The sequence below is a fragment of the Mirounga angustirostris genome, unplaced genomic scaffold, assembly GCF_029215605.1.
Source record: "Mirounga angustirostris isolate CCGP_5_RB_7025 unplaced genomic scaffold, mMirAng1.0.hap1 SCAF_9, whole genome shotgun sequence".
In the NCBI taxonomy this organism is placed as follows: domain Eukaryota; kingdom Metazoa; phylum Chordata; class Mammalia; order Carnivora; family Phocidae; genus Mirounga; species Mirounga angustirostris.
The window spans coordinates 47,527,784-47,547,744 of NW_026991717.1; the positions used below are offsets into that span (position 1 = coordinate 47,527,784).

A 19,961-nucleotide genomic window follows, 5' to 3' on the forward strand; every position below is an offset into this window, starting at 1 on the left:
CAAGTTGTGCTTTAATTGCTTTTGTTGCCCTTATAGGGCTTAGCATAGTATCAACACATAATAGGCACTTGCTCAGTAAATTAAATGTCAGTATGAGTTTCTTTTTAGGTTGAACTAAAACACAGTAAGGCAAATATACCTGAAACTCCCCAGAGAGCCTTCTACTTTCTTCAAACCAACCCTCCCTGGGAGGGACATCAAGGGAGGGGCAGATAGTATTCAAGCCTCCTCCACAAGAAAATACACAACCAAGCCCTTGTCTGCAACTCAGGGCACCTGGGAGCTAGGCAGGTCCTCTGGGGCCTGTTTCTCACCGCCCCGACCCCATTGTGGAGGCGGAAGGCTGGGTCTCCAACTATGGGAGAAACTGGGGATCCACATACCATCATGCTCTTAGTTTTAGTATATGAGCTCACCCAAGAGAAAACTATCATCAAATTAAAAGGGGTGGAGAACATGACCCAGGGAGGGGGCAGGGGTTGCTCAGTTGACAAAGACGTATTTCCCTAAGGAAATTAGCCAAATGCATTTCCATTTCTCTAAGGCCTGGTCCATTTTGTGACTGTGGGTTCCTGCCCAGTTCCACCTAACAACAGGAGGTGTGGTTTCTGTGATGTGGCTCGGAGGACAGACACCACACTCTGCTCGGCACAAGCATAACATCTCTGGACTATGTGGGTCAGGCTGTGTGGAACAAGGCGTGCCCCCCCTGGAGGTGGCCTCTTAGCCCTGCTGTGGCCCTGAACTTAAGGCCTGGTTATCTACATCAGAGTGAGGCAAACCTTTTCTGTGAAGGGCCAAATAGAAAATATTTAGGTTTTGCAGGCCACTGGGAAAGCCATTCTTATCTCAGAGGCATCCAAAGTAAGCCAAGAGGGCCAAATATGGCCCAGGGGGCAGGAGCTGATCTACATACTTGGACTCTTTGTAGGTGGGGTATGGTGTTCTCGAGCCCCTCTTTCCCGTGTCAGGACAGACTCCAGACAAAATTCATAAATATAGAGACAGTGACCTCTCCTTCCTGCCCTCACTGGCTCACTCCTGTACCAGCACACAATGTGCCCAGGAATGCCAACATGCAGAGAGAAAATGCAGGTCAATGAATGCACACAAATACCAGCATGACCTGGAGTGTTAGGAACCCCCCCCTCCCCACACCACCACCTTGACCTTTCACAAAGCCAGTGGGACCTTCCAGAGCGCTGTCCCAGGAGTGTCTGTATTCCCAAGAAAGCTGTAAGAAGACAGCAATGACTAAAGAAGTAGTTCCCATTCTTGGCTGCACATTAGAATCACGTGGGGAGCTTCCTGAAAAACACCAGTGTTATTCTCTACTTTCAGAGGTTCACATTTAAACTGTCTGGGGTGGGGTCGGGGCATAGATATTTTAAGCTTCTCAGTGATTCTATGTATAACCAGGGTTGAGAACCACTGACTTAACCAAAGGAATGAAACTCCAACTTGTGCAACAGGATGAGGCAACTGAACTATTTGGAGGCCTTCCCAGAACTGTCAAAGCCTTCACCTGGACCAGCACTCCCATCCATCTGTCACCTGCTTCCTGCCCAGGTGGGCCAGAGGTGATGGGCTGGCTTTATCCCAAGCTTCTCTTCCTCGTTTCCTGTTTGCCAATTCAGTGTGAAGTGTGGCCCCTTTAGGACCCCAGTGACACCCTCCTCTTTTCAAGCACCAATTATACCAGGCCTGGGGAGGGAGGGTCCCTAACCCCTCTCCTCAAGTAGTTAATCATAGATGATGCAAGCAATGACCGGGTGCACAGGCCTCTAGGAAAACACGGAAAAGGCGAGTTCAGACAGGCTCCCTGGAGGAAGTGACCCTTCCTCAAAGAAGCATGAAAGAGGCGGAGAACAGCATGGAAAGCCTGGGGAATGGCAAGTAATTTGGAATATCTGGACAAAGTGTGGGAGGGGGACAAGGCAGGCAAAGGCCAGATAGAAAGGCCTGGGTGCTCAAGTATGGAATTTGTACTTGTTGCTGGTAGTACCAAGGGGGCTCCTGAAACAGGGTCATCTGCGGACTGGGTTCTGCATTTTAGAAAGGGCACTCTGGCCTTTAAGTACAAGTAAGAGTCAGCAGTATGAACTGAACTTTAGGAAATAATCACTCACCTAAATCGAGACAGAGGGAAATACCCCTGTGTCCTGGAGAACACTGGAACTGTTTTGGGCTGGAGGAGCCGGCCACAGGAAGCTCTAAGACCATGACGCAGGTAATGGCTGGAAGTATTTCAGATGGAAGCTCTTCAACATGGTCTCTGGTTAGTTAGCCCTGGATCCACAGCTCCTCGAGCACAACTAGACCATTTTTGAGGCTGACTGACTTGAAAGGCTTTTCCAAGTGATCAGAAGCTCGGGCATCTGGGTGTCTCGTTCGGGGATGGGCGCTCAGGACAGATGAACTGTGACGCAGACCACATATGCAGCCCTCTCGCAGGACACTGAAGATACAGAAGAGTCCAGAATCCCACTCCACACCCTCTGCAGAACCACGGGCTCGCCGTCTTGAGGAAATCAAGTTTCCTTAAGAGTCCCCAAGACTCGGGTCTGTTCGTCCTACTTCTGACACGGTAAGTTGGGTGAACCAAAGCACGAAGGCTGGGACGTTTTTTCTGAGCCTGCAACTGTCACACTTCAGTGAGAGAAGCTTCTTGGCTAAGGCCTGAGGATGCCAAGGCTCCAAAACTTCGCAACTTGGCCTGTCAAGGGCCGCGTCCAGGGGGCCCTGGTGAGAAGCCAGCCTGTTTTCTGGGCGCAGTGGGCCACCTGCCCACCCGTTCCTGGTGGGTGCCACTGCCAGCTTCCTTCCACCAGACACCGAGGTCCCACAATGCCACGTCCCTTCCTCAGAGCCCACTGATACAGAAGTTATGCACACAGATACTTCTGTGAAAAGGAAGTAAATCTGACCCATTCACTGGCCAGCTAAGGAAAATTCTTTGAGCCAATCAGACAGAAATGGGACCTAGAAGAGTGTGCATTAGCTAGGGAGTGAGGACTGGCAGGCCAATTGGGTTTTGACAGAGGAAGCCATTGCCAAACAGAAAGAAATATCAGCAAGAGCAGGGGAGGAGACAGTCCTATCCTGTGGCCTTTTGGGGTTTGCTTCTGTTTTGTTTTTCTTTTTATGAGCCACTGAGGGGCCATAACACCAGCAACACCAGCCAACAATCTCTTATTATCGAGACTGCGTGGTGCTGGAGGAAACCCCTGACAGATCTCGGTCTCTCACCGCCCCAGCTGAACAGCTTCACCAAAAGCATCTGGCTGCACCAAGCATCACGTGCCTTCCCCCTCAACACACACAACCTGGCCACACAGCTGACCTTTCATTTCAAAGGCTCATTTAGTGGGATTAACTTCATTTGCAAAATTCCCTTCAAAATCGTGAAGCAAGGTCAGTATTTTTATGTTTTCCCTCATTCTCTAAGGGCATCATGTTGTCTGTGGTTATTCTCCAGCCAATCTATCTTCCTGCTGTTGCCATAGATAAAACTATTTTTAGTGCGCAACTGGTTTGAAGGTAGATTTTTTTTTTTTTTAATTTCACAACCCCTGCTGCTTGGCATCCATAAATGCCCCTTTGCTTATCAGCTGATAGAAACTACTTTCCCACCGTTTTTTTTTCCTTTGAGAGATGATTTCAGATAAGAAGGAAGTATAAATGGTAGTGGCAGCCATGGGACAGGGGATAACCAGTGACAGTCTGGTCTGGCTACACCACCCTGGGTGGCTGACTCAGAAAACTCCCTGCTCAGTGTCAGCTGTCACCACCATTTCTAGTTGGCCTGAATATCTGGACCAACACAGCCTGGTTCTCCCGCAGTCCCTAATTTGGTAAGCTCTTTGGATAAAGCAGAAACACTATGTTGATAGCTAGCGTGTTCTTGTCCTAGACCATCACTTGTCCAACATCCAAGAGGAAAGACAGGATGACAGAGTTTATTGACAAACTACTTTCGACTTCAGGAACACTTTTCATGATTACTTGGTCTACAATTTTATTTTCAAGACATCCCATTCTTGTTTTTCTAAAAAAAAAGTGTCTGCAAATTCAATATGCCATTATGATACAGTATATGCCAAGACTTACATTACAATGAGTAATAGTTCCTCCTTTCGGTATCCCAATGTCGATCGCCCCACAAACTCCTATTCACCCTACAAGACTAAACTCAAATGTCTCCTGAAGAGGGAGGTCTTCCTCGGTTGCTTTGGGAAGAACCCTTCCTTTTAGCTTCACCCAACTTTGTTAACACTGTACCCCACTATAACAATAACCCTCACTTTGTACGATGGTAGTCTATACAAGGGCTGCCTCCATGGGTAGAGTGGACCCCAATGCCTAGCCCTGTATCCTCCAGAAGGATAGCTATAAATGTTTAAAAAAAAAAAAAATCCATCAATGGATCACATCTTCCCACCATGCCCCACACATATACACCTAGAGAGGACCTGGGGCATTTGCAGATCATGAGCAGAGGAAATCATAAAGGGAACCCTAGAACCTTTAGATATCTTCTTTCCTGAACAAGTGTGCCAGCACCCATGTGCTCAGAAGAGCCCTACGTGGTCTGACTCAGGTCCCTGACCCCCTCCAGCTCAAAGTACTTTGGTTGTCTTATTCAAAAGGCAAAGCCTTCTCAACAGTCTGCCTGTCCTCTGTGCCATTTACAACTAAAGAAATACCTGAAAGTAAACATTTGAGAAAAACAATCTTCAGAAAGGTTCTTTAGTGTGCTCGTCACATCTGCACCCACCCACTCTAGCTGCCCATCTCTGGGGGGCACTTGACACTTTCATGCAATCTGGTCCCATGTATGACTCTGTCCAGGCTCAGGTCTGGCTTTTCAGTGACTTCATTCTTTCTCAATCACAACTGTGTTCCAACTGTGCAGGATTTCCATAGAAAAAAGGCAAATGCCTATCTTGGAGTAAGGCTTGGAAACCCACTTGCAAAGCTAATAACTGGACAACCAGGGTTCTGTCAACCCTACAGTTCTGGTGTACGCACATGCACACGTAGACACACACACCCGCACCCACCCCCTGCAGAATCCACCACTTGGCCCACACCCAAGAATAACACAATGCCTTTCTTCTAGAGCTAAAGAAAGCACAGAAGGTGACCGCTAGTCACTTGTTTGAGGTATGGAAACGCAAATAGGCATGTGTACAAGACTAGAAGTCGGGAATGCCAAAGGGGGTCCTGACTTGGTCTTAGGCATCTGTTTAGCTAAAACTTGGGAAACATGATTAGAGAAGTCTCAACCACAGAAAAGAGACACCAAGCGATAAATTCCATGAATACTATGAGGAATGGATGAACTAAACAGCCACAAGGCCAGTGCCTGGCAGTGCACTCTGAGGCGCTGATCTTGGAAGAGATACAGACCCGGACAGATGCAACCTGCATGTGCCGAGCATCTTTCATAGAGCATCTGGAGAGGGGAGGAAAAATGCAACCGAGGTGACAGAGAAACAGAGCGCTTCTAAAGGGCAGCCTCCCTGGAGATGGTGCCCAGGGCTCCCCTTGCTGCCACGGTGCTGGTACTGAAATCCGAATGAAGAAAGTGGTTTGCAGAAACCCAAGTCCCACACCACCGGGCTCCGGGGGGACCAGCTGCTGATCTCTCCTGTAAAGTGAAGCCTACACCTTGGCTAAGCTCACTCCAGAATCGGTTATTCTTTTTTTTTTAAGATTTTATTTATTTATTTGACAGAGAGAAACACAGTGAGAGAGGGAACACAAGCAGGGGGAGTAGGAGAGGGAGAAGCAGGCTCCCCGCGGAGCAGGGAGCCCGATGCGGGGCTCGATCCCAGGACCCTGGGATCATGACCTGAGCCGAAGGCAGACGCTTAACGACTGAGCCACCCAGGCGCCCTGAGAATCGGTGTTATTCTATCACCAGTGGGGACAAGTGACCTTTTCTTTTAACCGCTCCAAAGAGGCAAGTTGGGGTGTTAAAGACATTCATTCCCTTTGAGTCTCAAGTAGGGACACTGCAGGAATCTTTTCCTCTTGCTTTTTAAACTCCTGCCACCAATAAACGTGGCCTGCCAGAGGGGGCAGGAAGGAGAGGAATATTCTGGGAATTCCAGAAAGTCCCCTAAGCCCTACGAGCCGGGGGCTGGACGTCGAGAGAAGGATCACGGCCGGAGCTGGGACACGACGGGACAGTTGAGTCCGGGGTGGGGGGGAGGTCGAGGCCGGGGGACCGGCTCCCGCGCGTCCCCAAAGCCAGACCCCGCTACGGCCAGGCGGCCGGGACTCCGCCCCCGGCTACTCACCCTCCTGCTGGGCGCCCCGGACGCCCCGGCGCCGCCGCCCGAGAGCAGAGTGACGGTGGACGTGGAGCGCAGCATCCCGCAGCGGCGGCCGGCGGCTGGCCGCGCTGCTCCCCGCCGAATAAGCGCGCGGCGCCCGCCCTGCGTGGGGGCGGTGCGGGCCGGTGGGGCTGCGGCTGCGGCGAGGCGGGCGTCGAGGGGGCGGCGCGGGCGGGCACGGAGGGGCGGGGCCGGGGCGGGGCCGGGGCGGGGCCGGGGCGGGGCCGGGGCGGGGCCCCAGCGCGCTCGCCCGACCCGTCCGGCCGCATTTTCTCCCCAGGGCGCAGACCCCGCCGGGTGGCGCGCCGTCTCCTGCCCGCGGCGCAGCGCCCGCCCAGGGTGCCTCGCGGGGCGGGCGGGAGCCCTGGACGCCCGGGCTCTCTCTCCTGCCTGCGGTGTCAGGGTCCACCGGCCTGTTCAGCCTCACGGTTCTCAGCGGCCCGCGGCCAACCCGCCTGCCCCCCAGGAGGCTTCCCTCCCCATCACTGGAACCCTCAGCCCTTGTCATTCATTATTTGAGTGCCTACCATGTGTCCCTCCCAGCAGCCAACACAGTCTACTGGCGCTGTCCTCATGATGTTTGCAATCCGGTCGGGATACCTAGAGGTGACAGGTGCCGGTGCTTTGGTAGAAAAGGAGATACCAACGGGAGCACGCAACAGGGACTCCGAGGGGAGGTGATGACTAAGCTAACACCTGAAATAGAAGCGGGAGCAAGCCAGGTGGAGAGTGTTGATCACAATTGCTCATATTTATTCAGTGATTACTGCGGGCCCAGCTGCCAAGCACTTTGCATGTATTACCTCATTTACTCCTCGCAACCACCCTTTGAGGCAGGTACTATTATTATCCTATATCCCCATTTTGCAGATGAGGACACTGACCCACCCAGAGATTGAGTAACACAGCACAGCCCCATCAGCTGGCAGGGGCACAGCTAGGCTGGACCCCACAGTCTGATCCCAGTGCCGTCCTTGTCCGCTCTGCTGCACCTCTCCCCCAGCAGAGGGAGGGGCGAGTTACAGACCAAGAGAACTGGCATGTGCAAAGATGGGCCGGAGGCAAGAGAAGGTGTGGCATATTTTTTAGGTACTGAAACTATCATAGTGTGAGGGGCACTGGTAGGGGCAAATAGAGAAGCAGCAGAAGGATGCTGAGCCAGATCGTGAAGTGCCTGGTGTACTTAACTAAAAGGTTTGGCCTTTATCCTAAAGATAAAGTGTCTTTCAGCAGGGAAAGACAATCTCTCTCTACTCACTCTTCAAAGCCCAGGTCCAACACTGCTCCCCATCAAGCTCTCCAGGACTCTTTTGCCCTGAACACTCACACTCATGAACCTAGCAGTTCTTTGGGATCTTGTCTTCTGTTAGAGTCATCTGTGTGCGTGTGCGTGTGTGTATGCCCGCGCGCGCGCACGTGTGTCCCCTTCCGCAGTGGTGAGCTTCTGGAGGGTGAGGGCTTTGCCTTGCCTTGCCCTTCTCTGAATCCCCAGTGTAGCACCAACATGAAAGATGCTCAAAAACTGTTGCTGCACAGAATTCCGAATGCTCCTGTGGGACTCATTTTGTAGATGAGGAAACTGAGGCCAGAGTTTCTAAGCGACTGTCCCAATGTCACCTCGCCTGTTGTCATCACCACCACCGCTGTGCCTGCATTCTACGTGCTTTGTATGCATTTTCTCAACCAATTCTCACCATGACCCCCCAAAATGGATACTGTTATTGTCCCTATTTTGCAAATGAGGTACAGGGACATTAGGTTAATTGGTGAATAGACTGGAACTAGACCTGTAGTGTTCTAACTTCAGGTCCACTGCCTTTGTACCACCCTCCCATCCCCCCACCCTCCACGAGAGGTCTCTTCGTATCCTACTTCCACGCAGCCCACTCTTCTTCAGAGAGTTTTGTAAAACTAAAAGCTGGATCTGCCTTTCAATAAATAGTGATGATGGTCAAAATGTGGCTGTTGAAAGCTAACATGGGTTAGAAATATCTGCATGGTTATCTCAGTAGAAAGAAGCTAATGATTATTGTTGTTTTGTTATGTTGTCCTGGGGAGAAAGGAAATGGGCTGCCATTCAGACAGGGTCAGAATAGCCTGGCATCATCCATGTTTATTTATATTATGGCAACCACCCAAGTGTCCACCCAAGATGGAGTCAGCATTTGAAAGGAAGTGTGGTCCATGGATTAATTTTCCCTCTGTCTACCCAAGTCTTTTTCATATTGTTAATATAATACTTTTCACGCTGTATTATAGTTTATTACAAAAGCAGCAGACTGCACAGCAGCTTGTGAGCTCTTCGTTGTAATCGGATCGTGTTTACATCTCTGTGTAGAGCAATAACCGGAATGTTGCAAGTGCACGCTAAATGTTGAATGAAGAAATGGTGTGAGAGAGCAATATTGTAACTCACTCAAGGTCAAGCAAAACAGAAACCAAGATCCTTGCCAACCCAGCTTCTAGGGTGGGCTAGGGTCTCCAGGCAGTTCGCCAGCTGAAGCAGTCAGTGCCCCAGGATTATCCCAGCTAGGAAAGTTCCCCACACTGGCTGTCACTAAGGGCTGTGATTGGACAGATGCCACAGCCCTTCCCAACAAGGCCAACATGGATGGAACTGCAAGAGAGAGGAGAGTGGGGAGGCCCTGGGACGTGGGAAAGGAGGACAGAAAGTGGGAAGGCAATTTGGGATTGAGAAATATATGGAAAGTGGATCTAAAATGGAAGGAAGAAGTCAAAAACGAAGTCATAGTCACGAGTTTCTGTGAACAGTTCTGGAGGAGAAGATGGAAAGATTGATTCCTTTCTAAAGGGGAATCAAAGGTGAGCACTTCTGCTCCAGCCAGACGTCTTCCAGAGCCTACAGAACTGAAGGGTTGGATGAGGCAGATGGGAGAGGGATAGGGGTAGGGCTCTGGGGTGGAAGGTCACCCTGCTCCCTTTCAACCTTGCTTTGGTCTACTCTGGGCCCAGCATGAGCTCTGGTGACCAAGGACCATGGCTGTTCTGGCTGAAGGGAACAGGAGCTATGACAGGATTGCCTTACTTGCCATCCTTCCCATCACAGTAGTACTCACACATTCCTGAATTTCCCTGCTGAAGCACAGGTCTATAGAAAATTCCAGATGTCTGTATAGACACTTTTTCTTCTCTTGAAATCAATCACTGAACTGAACCTCCTTCTTTCACCCTACTTCTAGAATTCTCTCATATCTTCCCAGCCTCTTCTTTCAGAATCATCCTTGTCGCTCTCTGCTGAACCCTCCCCAAACTCTCTATTGGCATCTTTAGTTGAGGGGCTAATGAAGGGACCCATTTCTCCAGCAAAGTCCTGAGGCGCACAGACTGTCGTTATTTCTTGGCAGAGACGATGAGAAGTTGAATCGCTGGACAAGGACACAGAGTAGGTGAGCCCAAGCAAAGCCAGGCTTGCTGATACTTTGTGCACTCTTCGCTCTTACGTCTCTGAAGCTTCCCTTGTCTGTCATTCAGCCCTAACAGTCCTGTTCTGAGTGCTAAACAGGGACTAAACTTTCACAATAAAAGACAGACACATTTCCAACCCAAGGACAAGGGTATTGAATTATAGAGCCCCTTTGGGTGAAGTAGAACAAGAAACACCCCATATGCACGGGCCGTAGGAGAAGAGAGTAGGCTCTAGAGATAAGCGGACTGAGAGGAACCCAACACCCTGGCCAAGTCACCCAGATGCACACCATTTATAAACCTGTCTAGACACGGGTTTGGTATTGATGCGAGACAAAGAGGCTCTGTACGAGGGCCACCAGCAGCAGTGGAAAGGAAAGGAGGGGAGGAAGTCAAACGACAGAAAATCAACAGAACTGAGTGACCAAGCACAAGCTGGAGGATTTTTGTGAATCGTAGGTCACCCTAGTGAGCAGTAAGCCAATACTGTATAGATCGTGAAGGAAGGGGAATCAGTTAAGGACAAGTGATTCCTTTCTCAGCCCTGGGGCTTGGCTGTGCATTAAACACAAAGGGGCAAATCTAAAAACAGGTGTCCTTCTGACTTTTCCAAGTAGCTAAATGGGTTTGTAGTAGAAAAGTTGCAGGTGCAAGGGCGGAAATCTTATGTATTTATTTTTTCAGGAAGATATCCTGGTGACTATCTTTAAGAGGAAGCAGGCTCCACCCAATGTCAAAAAAAAGTCCTCACAGAAGGGAAGGAGTAAGTCCGATGAGAAATGTTAAAGGAATTAGGGGCCTTCCTGAGCAGGGTGGCACAAGAACATCCCCCTTTGTAAGCATGCTTCCTTCCATGAGTAATTTAGATTTGCCCGAAAGCTTCTGGATTGGTGACTTCTCAGTAAATCCCATTTGGACTGATCAGAATATGAGTGATACCTGTATTTGCATCTATATCAAAAGTGAAATAGCTCATTTCTAATGGGAAGTGGGTTTTTTTTTTTTTTTGCTTTTAAAAAAATAAAAAAGCCTTGAGATATTTATAAATGTGTATTCGTGTAGAGTATCAGATCCAACTGTTTATTCTATGACTACTATCTTCTCCCAGAAACTGACTCTGAGCCAAGGATCCATATGATTACTAAGGAGGAGGAGAGACCAGGAAGGGAGTGGAGACACAGGAAGAGGAAGAAGCAAGCAAGGGCACCACTTTAGGCAAAGTTCCAGATCCAGCCTGATTCCATGGACAGCTCTGGAGTATAAGTGCACCTCAGAGTTGTGCTTTAAGACAAAAGGGTGTTTGTACTCCTCCATCAGCCAGTCATTCCCTGGTCGGGGTGGAAGGGGGGGGGTGGGTAGGGGAGGTAGATGACCCCCAAGCACTGGGGCGCTCTGTAGGGGCAAGAACCTCCTTGTCCACAGGAAATCCTCTGAAGGTCACAGGTACAAACTATTAGCATCAAAACACATGTTAAACAGCTGGGAAAGAGACACACACAGCTGGTAAAAGAGGGCCAAGGAGATTGAGGTGGGCACCAAGTGTGTCCACGACATCTATGTATCATGTCAATATAAAATCTGCATGTACATACAGATACCAATGAGTATGGGATATGGCATGGCTCAGAGTAAAGATCTCTGGTACAGCAGTAACCACAAACCACTGTGTGGCCTAGAGAGTCTGGTACAAACCAGTGTGAACACAGACAGTCTGAAAGATTCAGAGGAAGGAACACTCAATCTACTGAGGGGAGAGGCAGGAACCAAAAAAACCAAGAGGCTGGAGAATCTGACAAGAGGGAATGTGACAGGAGGGGCGCCTGGGTGGCTCAGTTGGTTAAGCGACTGCCTTCAGCTCAGGTCATGATCCTGGAGTCCCGGGATCGAGTCCTGCATCGGGCTCCCTGCTCGGCGGGGAGTCTGCTTCTCCCTCTGATCCTCTTCCCTCTCGTGCTCTCTGTCTCTCATTCGCTCTCTCTTAAATAAATAAATAAATAAATAAATAAATAAATAAATAAATAAATAAATAAATAAAGAGGGAATGTGATAGGAATAAATCTACGGTCCTCACCTTGGGTCCAAAGTCAACAACGACACCAGTAGCAGATAGAGGAGACCCCGCTCAGCAGCGTCATGTACTAAAGATACCTGTGGAACTCAGTTTGGCCAAGAACTCCACAGAAGCCAACCCTTCTATGACCCAGAACATCTCATCTAATTTCACGATGCTTTCAGAGGAAGGCCGGGTCTGGGCCAGAGAAGCAAGAGGCCCCGCTGTGTGGTGCAAGCCCACCACGCCTGGAGTGTGGCCTTTGATTCTGGGTGCCACAATTTAAAGAACGTGGACCACCCAAATGATTTCAGAACATGACACAGATGGTCTATGAACTTGGCATCAAATAACGGGAGATGCAAGCGACGAAACTGGGAATGTTGTCTCTAAGAGAAGGAAAAACCTGGAGACGTTTTTGGATGCCATCAATTCTGTCCCTGTGACGGAGTAATTAGACGTGTTCTGTGTGACCCAAAGTGTAGAATGGGGCCCAGTAGGTAAAAGCTACAGGGAGATGGGGTTCAATGGAATCTAAGGGATGCTCTAAGAGCCAGAGCTAGCTGAGGAGAGGGAATAGAGGGCAGGACTTGGGGAGGGGGGGCAGTGATGGCCAGGGCCCACTCCAGAGGTAGGCGGGACATTCCCCATCACTGGAATGTGGCTCCATGAACTGTCCCCAGGCCCATTCTGCACTGAAGCCACGCGGGGACTTTCTAATAATACCTTTCTGGGATGACAACCAGAAATGCATATTCTAATAAGCTTCCCAAACTTTTCCCAGCATTTGTATAGGACCAGGGTCTGGGACCACTGAATGGATACATCTCATCAAAGATGCCTAGAGGGAGCCCAGGTATCAGGTGGGGAAGAGGCACAGAGAAGATGCATATATTCCCTTCAAATCCTAGACTTCTGTGGCCCTGGGACTGTGGGATTCTAGGTTTTACATCAGAGAAGTTAGTCTGAGGAACACAATTTAATAGAGAACACAGGCTTTGGAACCAAACGAACCTGAGTTTACATTCAGGCTCTGCCACATATTAGCTGGGAGGTCCTGGGCAAGGCATTCTACTTCCTAAACCTCAGTCTTCTCACCTGTGAAATGGGAGCTCACCTACCACCTCTTAGAGTCTTTGTGAGGCTTGAATGAGAGTATAGAATATAAGCAAAGTGACTATAGCACGTGAGGTCCCTTCTAAATAAAAGCACGTAGGTAGAGGTCCCCCAGCTGTGGTTTCTATGGCTTCCATATTTGTCCTGACCACGGCCTTGGGGGAAGCTGGATGGCAGTCATCTTCAAGGGCATTTTGCACTCCTTTGGACAAGTCACTGTCACAGTACGAGGATGAGGACAAAGGGCTTACGTCCAGGCTCTTATTAGGTATGAAGTATAGACTGACCCGAGGAGTGGTGGACAGACTTCCCGGGGCGGCTCTGACAGGATCTGTGTTGACCTGAAGTCATGTTTCCTCTCTGGGGCTTCACACCTCCACAGGATAACTGAAGACCTTTGGATGGGATGTGCTCGCAGGCTGCTTTGTAGCTTTGACCTTCCAAAAGCCTTGATAAACAGAATGATTCCCCGGCATTTCTGGGTTGTGATCACTCAGGTTATAAACCGCCATTTTCTCTACGTCATAAACAGTTTATAACAGGTGTGGCCTCAGTGGCTCGGGGCGGCCCTGCAGGCTAGGTTCTGGAGAAAACTAGGCACAGGTCCTTCTCTGCACGTTCAGTTCAAACCGCAGGAGTAGCTTCCCGCGCGGTATGTCCTGCACGCCCCACATCCTCCAGCCTGCCAGCCTTGGACTACTTTGACTTTCTGGAATACGTTCTGTACCTTTACCCCTCCGTGCCTCCACATGTCTTGGGTTCCCTGGGACCCACACTCTGAGGCAGGCATGTGCGCAGGGCGGCTTCAGGGGTGCCCTGAGGAGACCTACCTGTCCTGGAGTGGGGGAAGCAGGGCTGGGAGAGGGAGGGGCAGCCTCGTGGTGCAGGCAGACCAGAGGCTCTGGTTGGTCCCCTGGGGCGCCCTGGAGCCGGGATGGCCCTTCAGAGCTGGGCCCAACTGAGGCCCTGCACCCCCCCATTGATCAGTCCCCTGGGGAGGAGTCAAGGGCAATCCCCGTGAGCCTGTGGATGACTGGGAGGACGCGGAGAGGGAAGGAGGGAAGCAGAAGGGAAGAGCTGGGGGCAAGCTGAGGCTGTCGGAGAGCTGTGCCCTGCTTCAGATGTCGTCAGTGCCTTAGCCCCTCATCAGGACGTTATGCCCACAAAGATCGCTGAAAACGCTATCTCCACCGTGTTTATTATCTCCCCCAAACAACAGTCTCAGCGAATAAGAAGACAGACATATCATAAATGCCAGGCGTTTCCTCCCGCCCCAGTTTAGATTTGAGGACAATGCATTTATGACTGTTGCATCACACGGGCCACCACATACACCTCTGAAAATAGGAAACAGCCTGATGAGAGGGGGTTGGGGGGGGGGCTGGCTCGCCTGCATCCTGTCTTCCCCAGGGCCAGGCCTGGCCGGATACTCCATGAGAAGCCCACTTCCGTCCTCACCATCCCCTCCCTCAACAAAACCATCCAAGAGGAAAACACTTCCCCCGCATTTTGGGTGGAGAGAGATCTTTGTCCCGCCTCGACGAGGACAAAAGGGGAAAGTACAACATGACTGGACACTTCCAACGCTCCAGTGTCTTCCACATGTCCACACAGCCTCCCCAACATGGCTCTGTTCAACGTGTTTATATTCGGATTATGGGTGTTTTATGTGCTATCATTTTATTTCATTTTGCTGAAAACCCTACGGGGTACAAACAAGTCTGAACTTGCCATGAGTTAAAACCCCTTAACTCATCACTATCTGTTATAAACACTTGAATAAAAGCCTTGAGGGGTGCCTGGGTGGCTCAGTCAGTTGGGCGTCTGCCTTCGGCTCAGGTTGTGATCTCAGGGTCCTGGGATCGAGTCCCGCGTCAGGCTCCCTGCTCAGTGGGGAACCTGCTCCTCTCTCTCCCTCTGCCCCTCCCTCCCTCTCGTGCATACACTCTCTCTCTCAAATAAATAAAATCTTAAAAAAAAAAAAGGAAAAGAAAGCCTCACAAGTTCAGCTGGCCTGGCGTATCACTCTGGTTGGACCGTGTGAAATGAGGATCAGAGTAGAGGCCACCTCCAGCCAACTAAAACCCAAAATAAATCTCACTGCTTGGCAGAATGGCATATTTCCATTCACGTATTTCGCCCCCATTCATCTATGAATTGAATGGTAAATGTATCGTGTAGGCTGGATGGTATCGAGTCCTTTCAATGCGTCAAGTATCGTCTTAGGGCTGTAGGAAAAGTGAGGATGTGCAGGAATCAACCCCTGCCTTGGAGAAGCTTACAGTAGAGAGGTGGGCAGTGGAGAACAAGGGCTGGGCTGCATGAAAGAATTATTCATCTGGAGCCTACGATGGTAGCAAAGTTGTATGGCAAGGAGAATGGCCGGGAGGGTGGCTCTAGACAGAACTTTGTGTTGCCATGAAGTTTGCCATTAAATTTTGTCCCAAAGGCACCGTGGAGCCATTGAAACATTTTAAGCAGAGAAGTCCCACGGTGCCATGTTGCCAGCAGGCTGTAAAGGGCACACAGAGACTAGGCACAAATGGGGGTTGAAGGCAAAGCATTTGGCTTGGAGATTCATGTATCCCTAGCCATCAGCCCATGTCACAGAAAAGAGGCTCAATAACTATTTGTTGAAGAATGAATGAGTCCATGGAGATGTTTCACAATAGCAGAAAAGATGAGATCTCTGGAGATGACAGGAGCTGGGACCTCAGGAAGTTTGGGACATGTTTAGAATACCCATCATGGGAATCCAGGAGTTAATAAGCAAGTGATGGCTAAAAAGATGGCCAGGAGGTTCAACATCATTAGCCATCGGGGAAATGCACATCAAAACCATAACAAGATACCACTTCAAATACACTGGAATGGCTATAATCAAAAAGATGAATAATAACAAGTGTTGGCAAGGATACGGAGAAGCAGGAACCCTCCTGCAGCGCTGGTGGGAATGTAAAACGGCTCAACCACTTTGGAAAATGGTCCGGCAGTTCCTTAAACGGTTAAACATAGACTTAACATGGGACCCAGCATTTCCATTCCTGGCATATACCCGATAGAAATGAAAACATATGGCCACTCACAAATTTATATACAAATGCTCATAGCAGCATTATTCGTAATAGCCAAAAAGGAGAAACCACCCAAGTGTTCATCGACTGATAAACGAATAAACAAAATGTGTTATACTCACACTGTGACATTGTGACTTATAATAAGAAATATAGGGGGGTCTGGGTGGCTCAGTTGGTTGTCTACCTTCAGCTCAGGTCATGATCCCAGGGTCAGGCTCCCTGCTCAGCGGGAAGTCTGCTTCTCTCTCTGCCTGCTGCTCCCCCTGCTTGTGCTCTCTCTCTCTCTGACAAATAAATAAGTAAAATCTTTATAAATAGATAAATAGATTAATTAATTAATTAAAAGGAGAATGTGGAACAAAGGTCAGTGGGTACATGCAGGTGGGCAGTGAAGGTCAGGTAATCCTTGTCTTGGGGTCAATCACAGGCTGGCTCAGGGCAGTCCTTATGGCTTGAGGGGGTACTTTTGGTTCCCCTCACAGGATGCTTTGCCCTCTGGTCTTTTGCTTGAGTTAAGTTGGAAAGAACTTAATCAATTAGGAAGTACAGACTGAGGTCAAAATGGAGGTAAAGTCCTCTTTCAGACTGAACGCTTAACCTGTGGGATCTGATGTTGTCTCCAGATAAATAGTGTCAGAATGGAGTTGAGTTGTGGGACCCTCAGCTAGTGTCAGAGCATTGCTTGTTGGTGTGGGGGAAATTCTCCCCCTACATCAGAGTTGAGTCTAAAATCCAAGAGACGTACAATGAAATATTGTTTGGCCATAAAAAGGAATGACGTGCTAATCCATGGTACACCATGGGTGAACCTTGAAAATATTATGCTAAGTGAAATAAAACAGTCACGGAAGACCACATATTTCATGGTCCCATTTACATGAAATGTCCAGAATAGGCCGATCTAAAGAGAAAAAAAGCAGATTAGTGGTGGCCTGGGGCTGGGGGTGGGGGTGGGGGGCTTGGGGAAAAAGTGGAGATTGACTGCAAAAGGTATGGGCTTTGTTTTGAGAGTCATGAAAATGTTCTAAAATTGATTGTGGTTATGGTTACAGAACTCTGAATATACTAAAATCCACTGAGTTGTACACTTTATTTTTTTAAATGATTTTTTTTAAAGATTTTATTTATTATTTATTTGAGAGAGAGAGACTGAGAGAGAGAGAGCACATGAGAGGGGGGAGGGTCAGAGGGAGAAGCAGACTCCCCGCTGAGCAGGGAGCCCGATGCGGGACTCGATCCCGGGACTCCAGGATCATGACCTGAGCCGAAGGCAGTCGCTTAACCAACTGAGCCACCCAGGCACCCGAGTTGTACACTTTAAATGAGTGAATTATATGGCATGTGAAATACATTTTAATAAAACCATCACCAAGAAAAGACACACTGGGGCGCCTGGGTGGCTCAGTCAGTTAAGCATCTACCTTCAGCTCAGGTCATGATCTCAGGGTCCTGGGATCAGAGTCCCCTATCAGGCTCCCTGCTCGGCGGGGAGTCTGCTTCTCCCTCTTCCTCTGCCCCTCTCCCCCCACTCGTGCTCTCTTTCTCTCTCTCTCAAATAAATAAAATCTTTTTTAAAAAAAAAGGCACACTGACCACATATTTGTGAATAAAAAGTTTCTGTGCCCACACACACACACAGCTCACACGCACTGAGGGCCGGGCTGCGGGCAGGTCCGGTGTGAGAGCATGCGGACTGCAGCAGAGGCAAGCAGTCTGATGCCCCAGCTTTCTCTGAGCAGCCCCAACGGCTGAGGGAAGAAAGCAGGTGGAAAGACAGTAACAACTAAGGATAGCTAATATTTGCTGAGAGCGTCTAGGATCCAGGGACCATAGAAAGCTTTACCCACATTATCCCATGATATGTACATATACACATATACAATTATTCATCCCATCCTTCCCTATGAGGTAGGTGCTCTCATAAACCCCAGTGTACAGGTAAGGAAACTGAGTTCCAGAAAGAGGAAGTAACCTGCCTATGGTCTCACAGGCCGTAACAAGGAAGGTGCGGGGATGAGGCCCAGACAGCCTGTGCCTGAGCACATGCCCTTAACCCTGGTCGAGGCGGCCTTCCCGAAGGGTGAGGGCTGGAGGCGCTGGTGGAGATCAAGGAGAGGGGGAGGACAGCGCACTCGGAGGGCCCAGGTGCCTGTGGTCTCCATAAGGGTGAAGAGCTGGTTCTGTGAGCACGATAGGACAGTGGCGTGCAGAGCTGTAGCGTAAACTAAGGAACTTGTGGTTACAACTCTGGCTTAGTCCTTGGAGACGGGATAGTGTAAAGCTTGCCACGTTCCAAGGCGTGGAGTCGGTGAGGCTGAACAGAGAGCATGGGGATTGGTCATGGGGCTTGGGCAGTGATGACAGGCTGCTCCTCATCCCAGGTGGTGAAATGATCGAAGTTTTCCAAATCTCGAAATTCGATGCATTTTGGAGGGATGCACATGGCAGGGACATATTATCCCTGGGGGAAACTCTGTCACTTAGCAGCCAAACGTGGGGACCAAACCCCCAAGAACCAGGACCTGGAGGGAATCCGTTACCTTCACCAGCAGCCCCCGGACTCGCCATCACCAAGGGCAGCCTTCAGGGACGGCCTCTAAGAACAGCGCATTGGGAGGGATTTTGACTCTCTGATCACATCTTCATGACTAATTCGTTTTCAGCATTTTCATTAACCAGAAAGATTTACAGTTGCCAGGTAGAGCTTCCGACCAGCGGAGACCACCAACCTTGCTGGCTGGGTTGCTAGAAGCCGCGGGCCAGGAACCACGGGTCTCATCAGCCGAGGTGGCAATACTTGGGAAGCTGTAGAATTTTTTTTCTGTCAAGCTTTCCAGAGTAGTGGAATGGCCTGCAGTTCCCCCCGAGAACATCTGCAGGCCCCTGAGGGGGCACGGGCCTATGTCGCCACCTTGACCTTGCCTTGCCTCCTGTGGTTCGGGCTGGCTTGTGACAGGCACGTGGAGGGTTGGGGCAGCTGTGGATTGGGCCAGGGCTCGGGACTCTGGAGGACAAGGTGCTGCTTAAGTAATGCTGAATGAAGCCTAAGGCATCGAGATTGCATAAACACCTCTTCCCAACTTTTTAGAGTAAGTGCCAAGTCTGTGATTTTGTGCCTTTCAGTAAAGGGCTAGAGTCTAAATTGCGATGTCCAAAATACAAAGCAAGCCAGTTTTGTAATTTTTTATTTTTCCAAGAGCCACATTTCAAAAAAGTGAAAGGAAACAGATAAAATTAATGTTAATAATGTATATCTAAAGTCAATATATCTAAAATATTTCAACATTAATAGTAATGTTACTATTTATAATAGCAAAATAGTAATGAGATGTTGGATACATCAGGGGTACTAAGTGCTCAGTCCAGTGTATGTTTGACCAACTCAGCACATTTCACTTTAGACTAGCCACACTCCAAGTGCTCAACAGTCCCACGGGGCCACGGCTACCCGGCACCGCGACGCCTTCCTTGGACCCCAGACGGGGCTGCCCCTTTTTCTAGGAAGCCACAGGTATTTGGGCAGTGAGGCCCATCCTTCAGACCCTGGGTCTCCTAGGGGATCATGCAATTCCAATTCGTTTCTGCACATGCATCTTACTGAGATGCTCATGTCTGTAGGCAGGACAGAAACAGCCCTAAATGAGGGATGCAGACTTCAAGAGTTGAAACCAATACCTTTAGAGATGGAGAAACTGGATCTAATGCCAAGCCAATGTTTTGTGAGAGCCTACTTATTCCAGGTGGGCCTCTGGGCACCAGGACGACCACAGTCGACAACATCAGCACAGACCATACGCTTGGAGAATCTGAAGACTGTTGGGTGAATTGCACCAACCAGACTCAAAAGAAGATCAGAGTCTTAGGGCAAATAATTATTAACATTTATTTTGAGAGGCAAAATTGAGATAATAAAGAGAGGTTTGACTTCAGAGCGAATCGGGTTCAAAT

At 49.5% G+C, this 19,961-nt stretch overlaps 1 protein-coding gene across 4 annotated transcripts in view; it reads right to left on the bottom strand.

The window, feature by feature from the left end:
* MYZAP (myocardial zonula adherens protein) overlaps positions 1-6,489 on the bottom strand; it is an 87,470-nt gene extending 80,981 nt beyond the window's left edge. For 2 of the 4 annotated variants that reach the window (XM_064570416.1, XM_045899988.3), the window contains exon 1: positions 6,309-6,489. In XM_064570416.1, the coding sequence (XP_064426486.1) occupies positions 6,309-6,383 (75 nt within the window). In that variant the 5' untranslated portion in view covers positions 6,384-6,489. The remainder of the gene's footprint in view (positions 1-6,308) is intronic. The other 2 variants (XM_045899987.3, XM_045899986.3) reach the window with 1 other exon arrangement.
* Between the last annotated feature and the right edge of the window lie 13,472 nt (positions 6,490-19,961).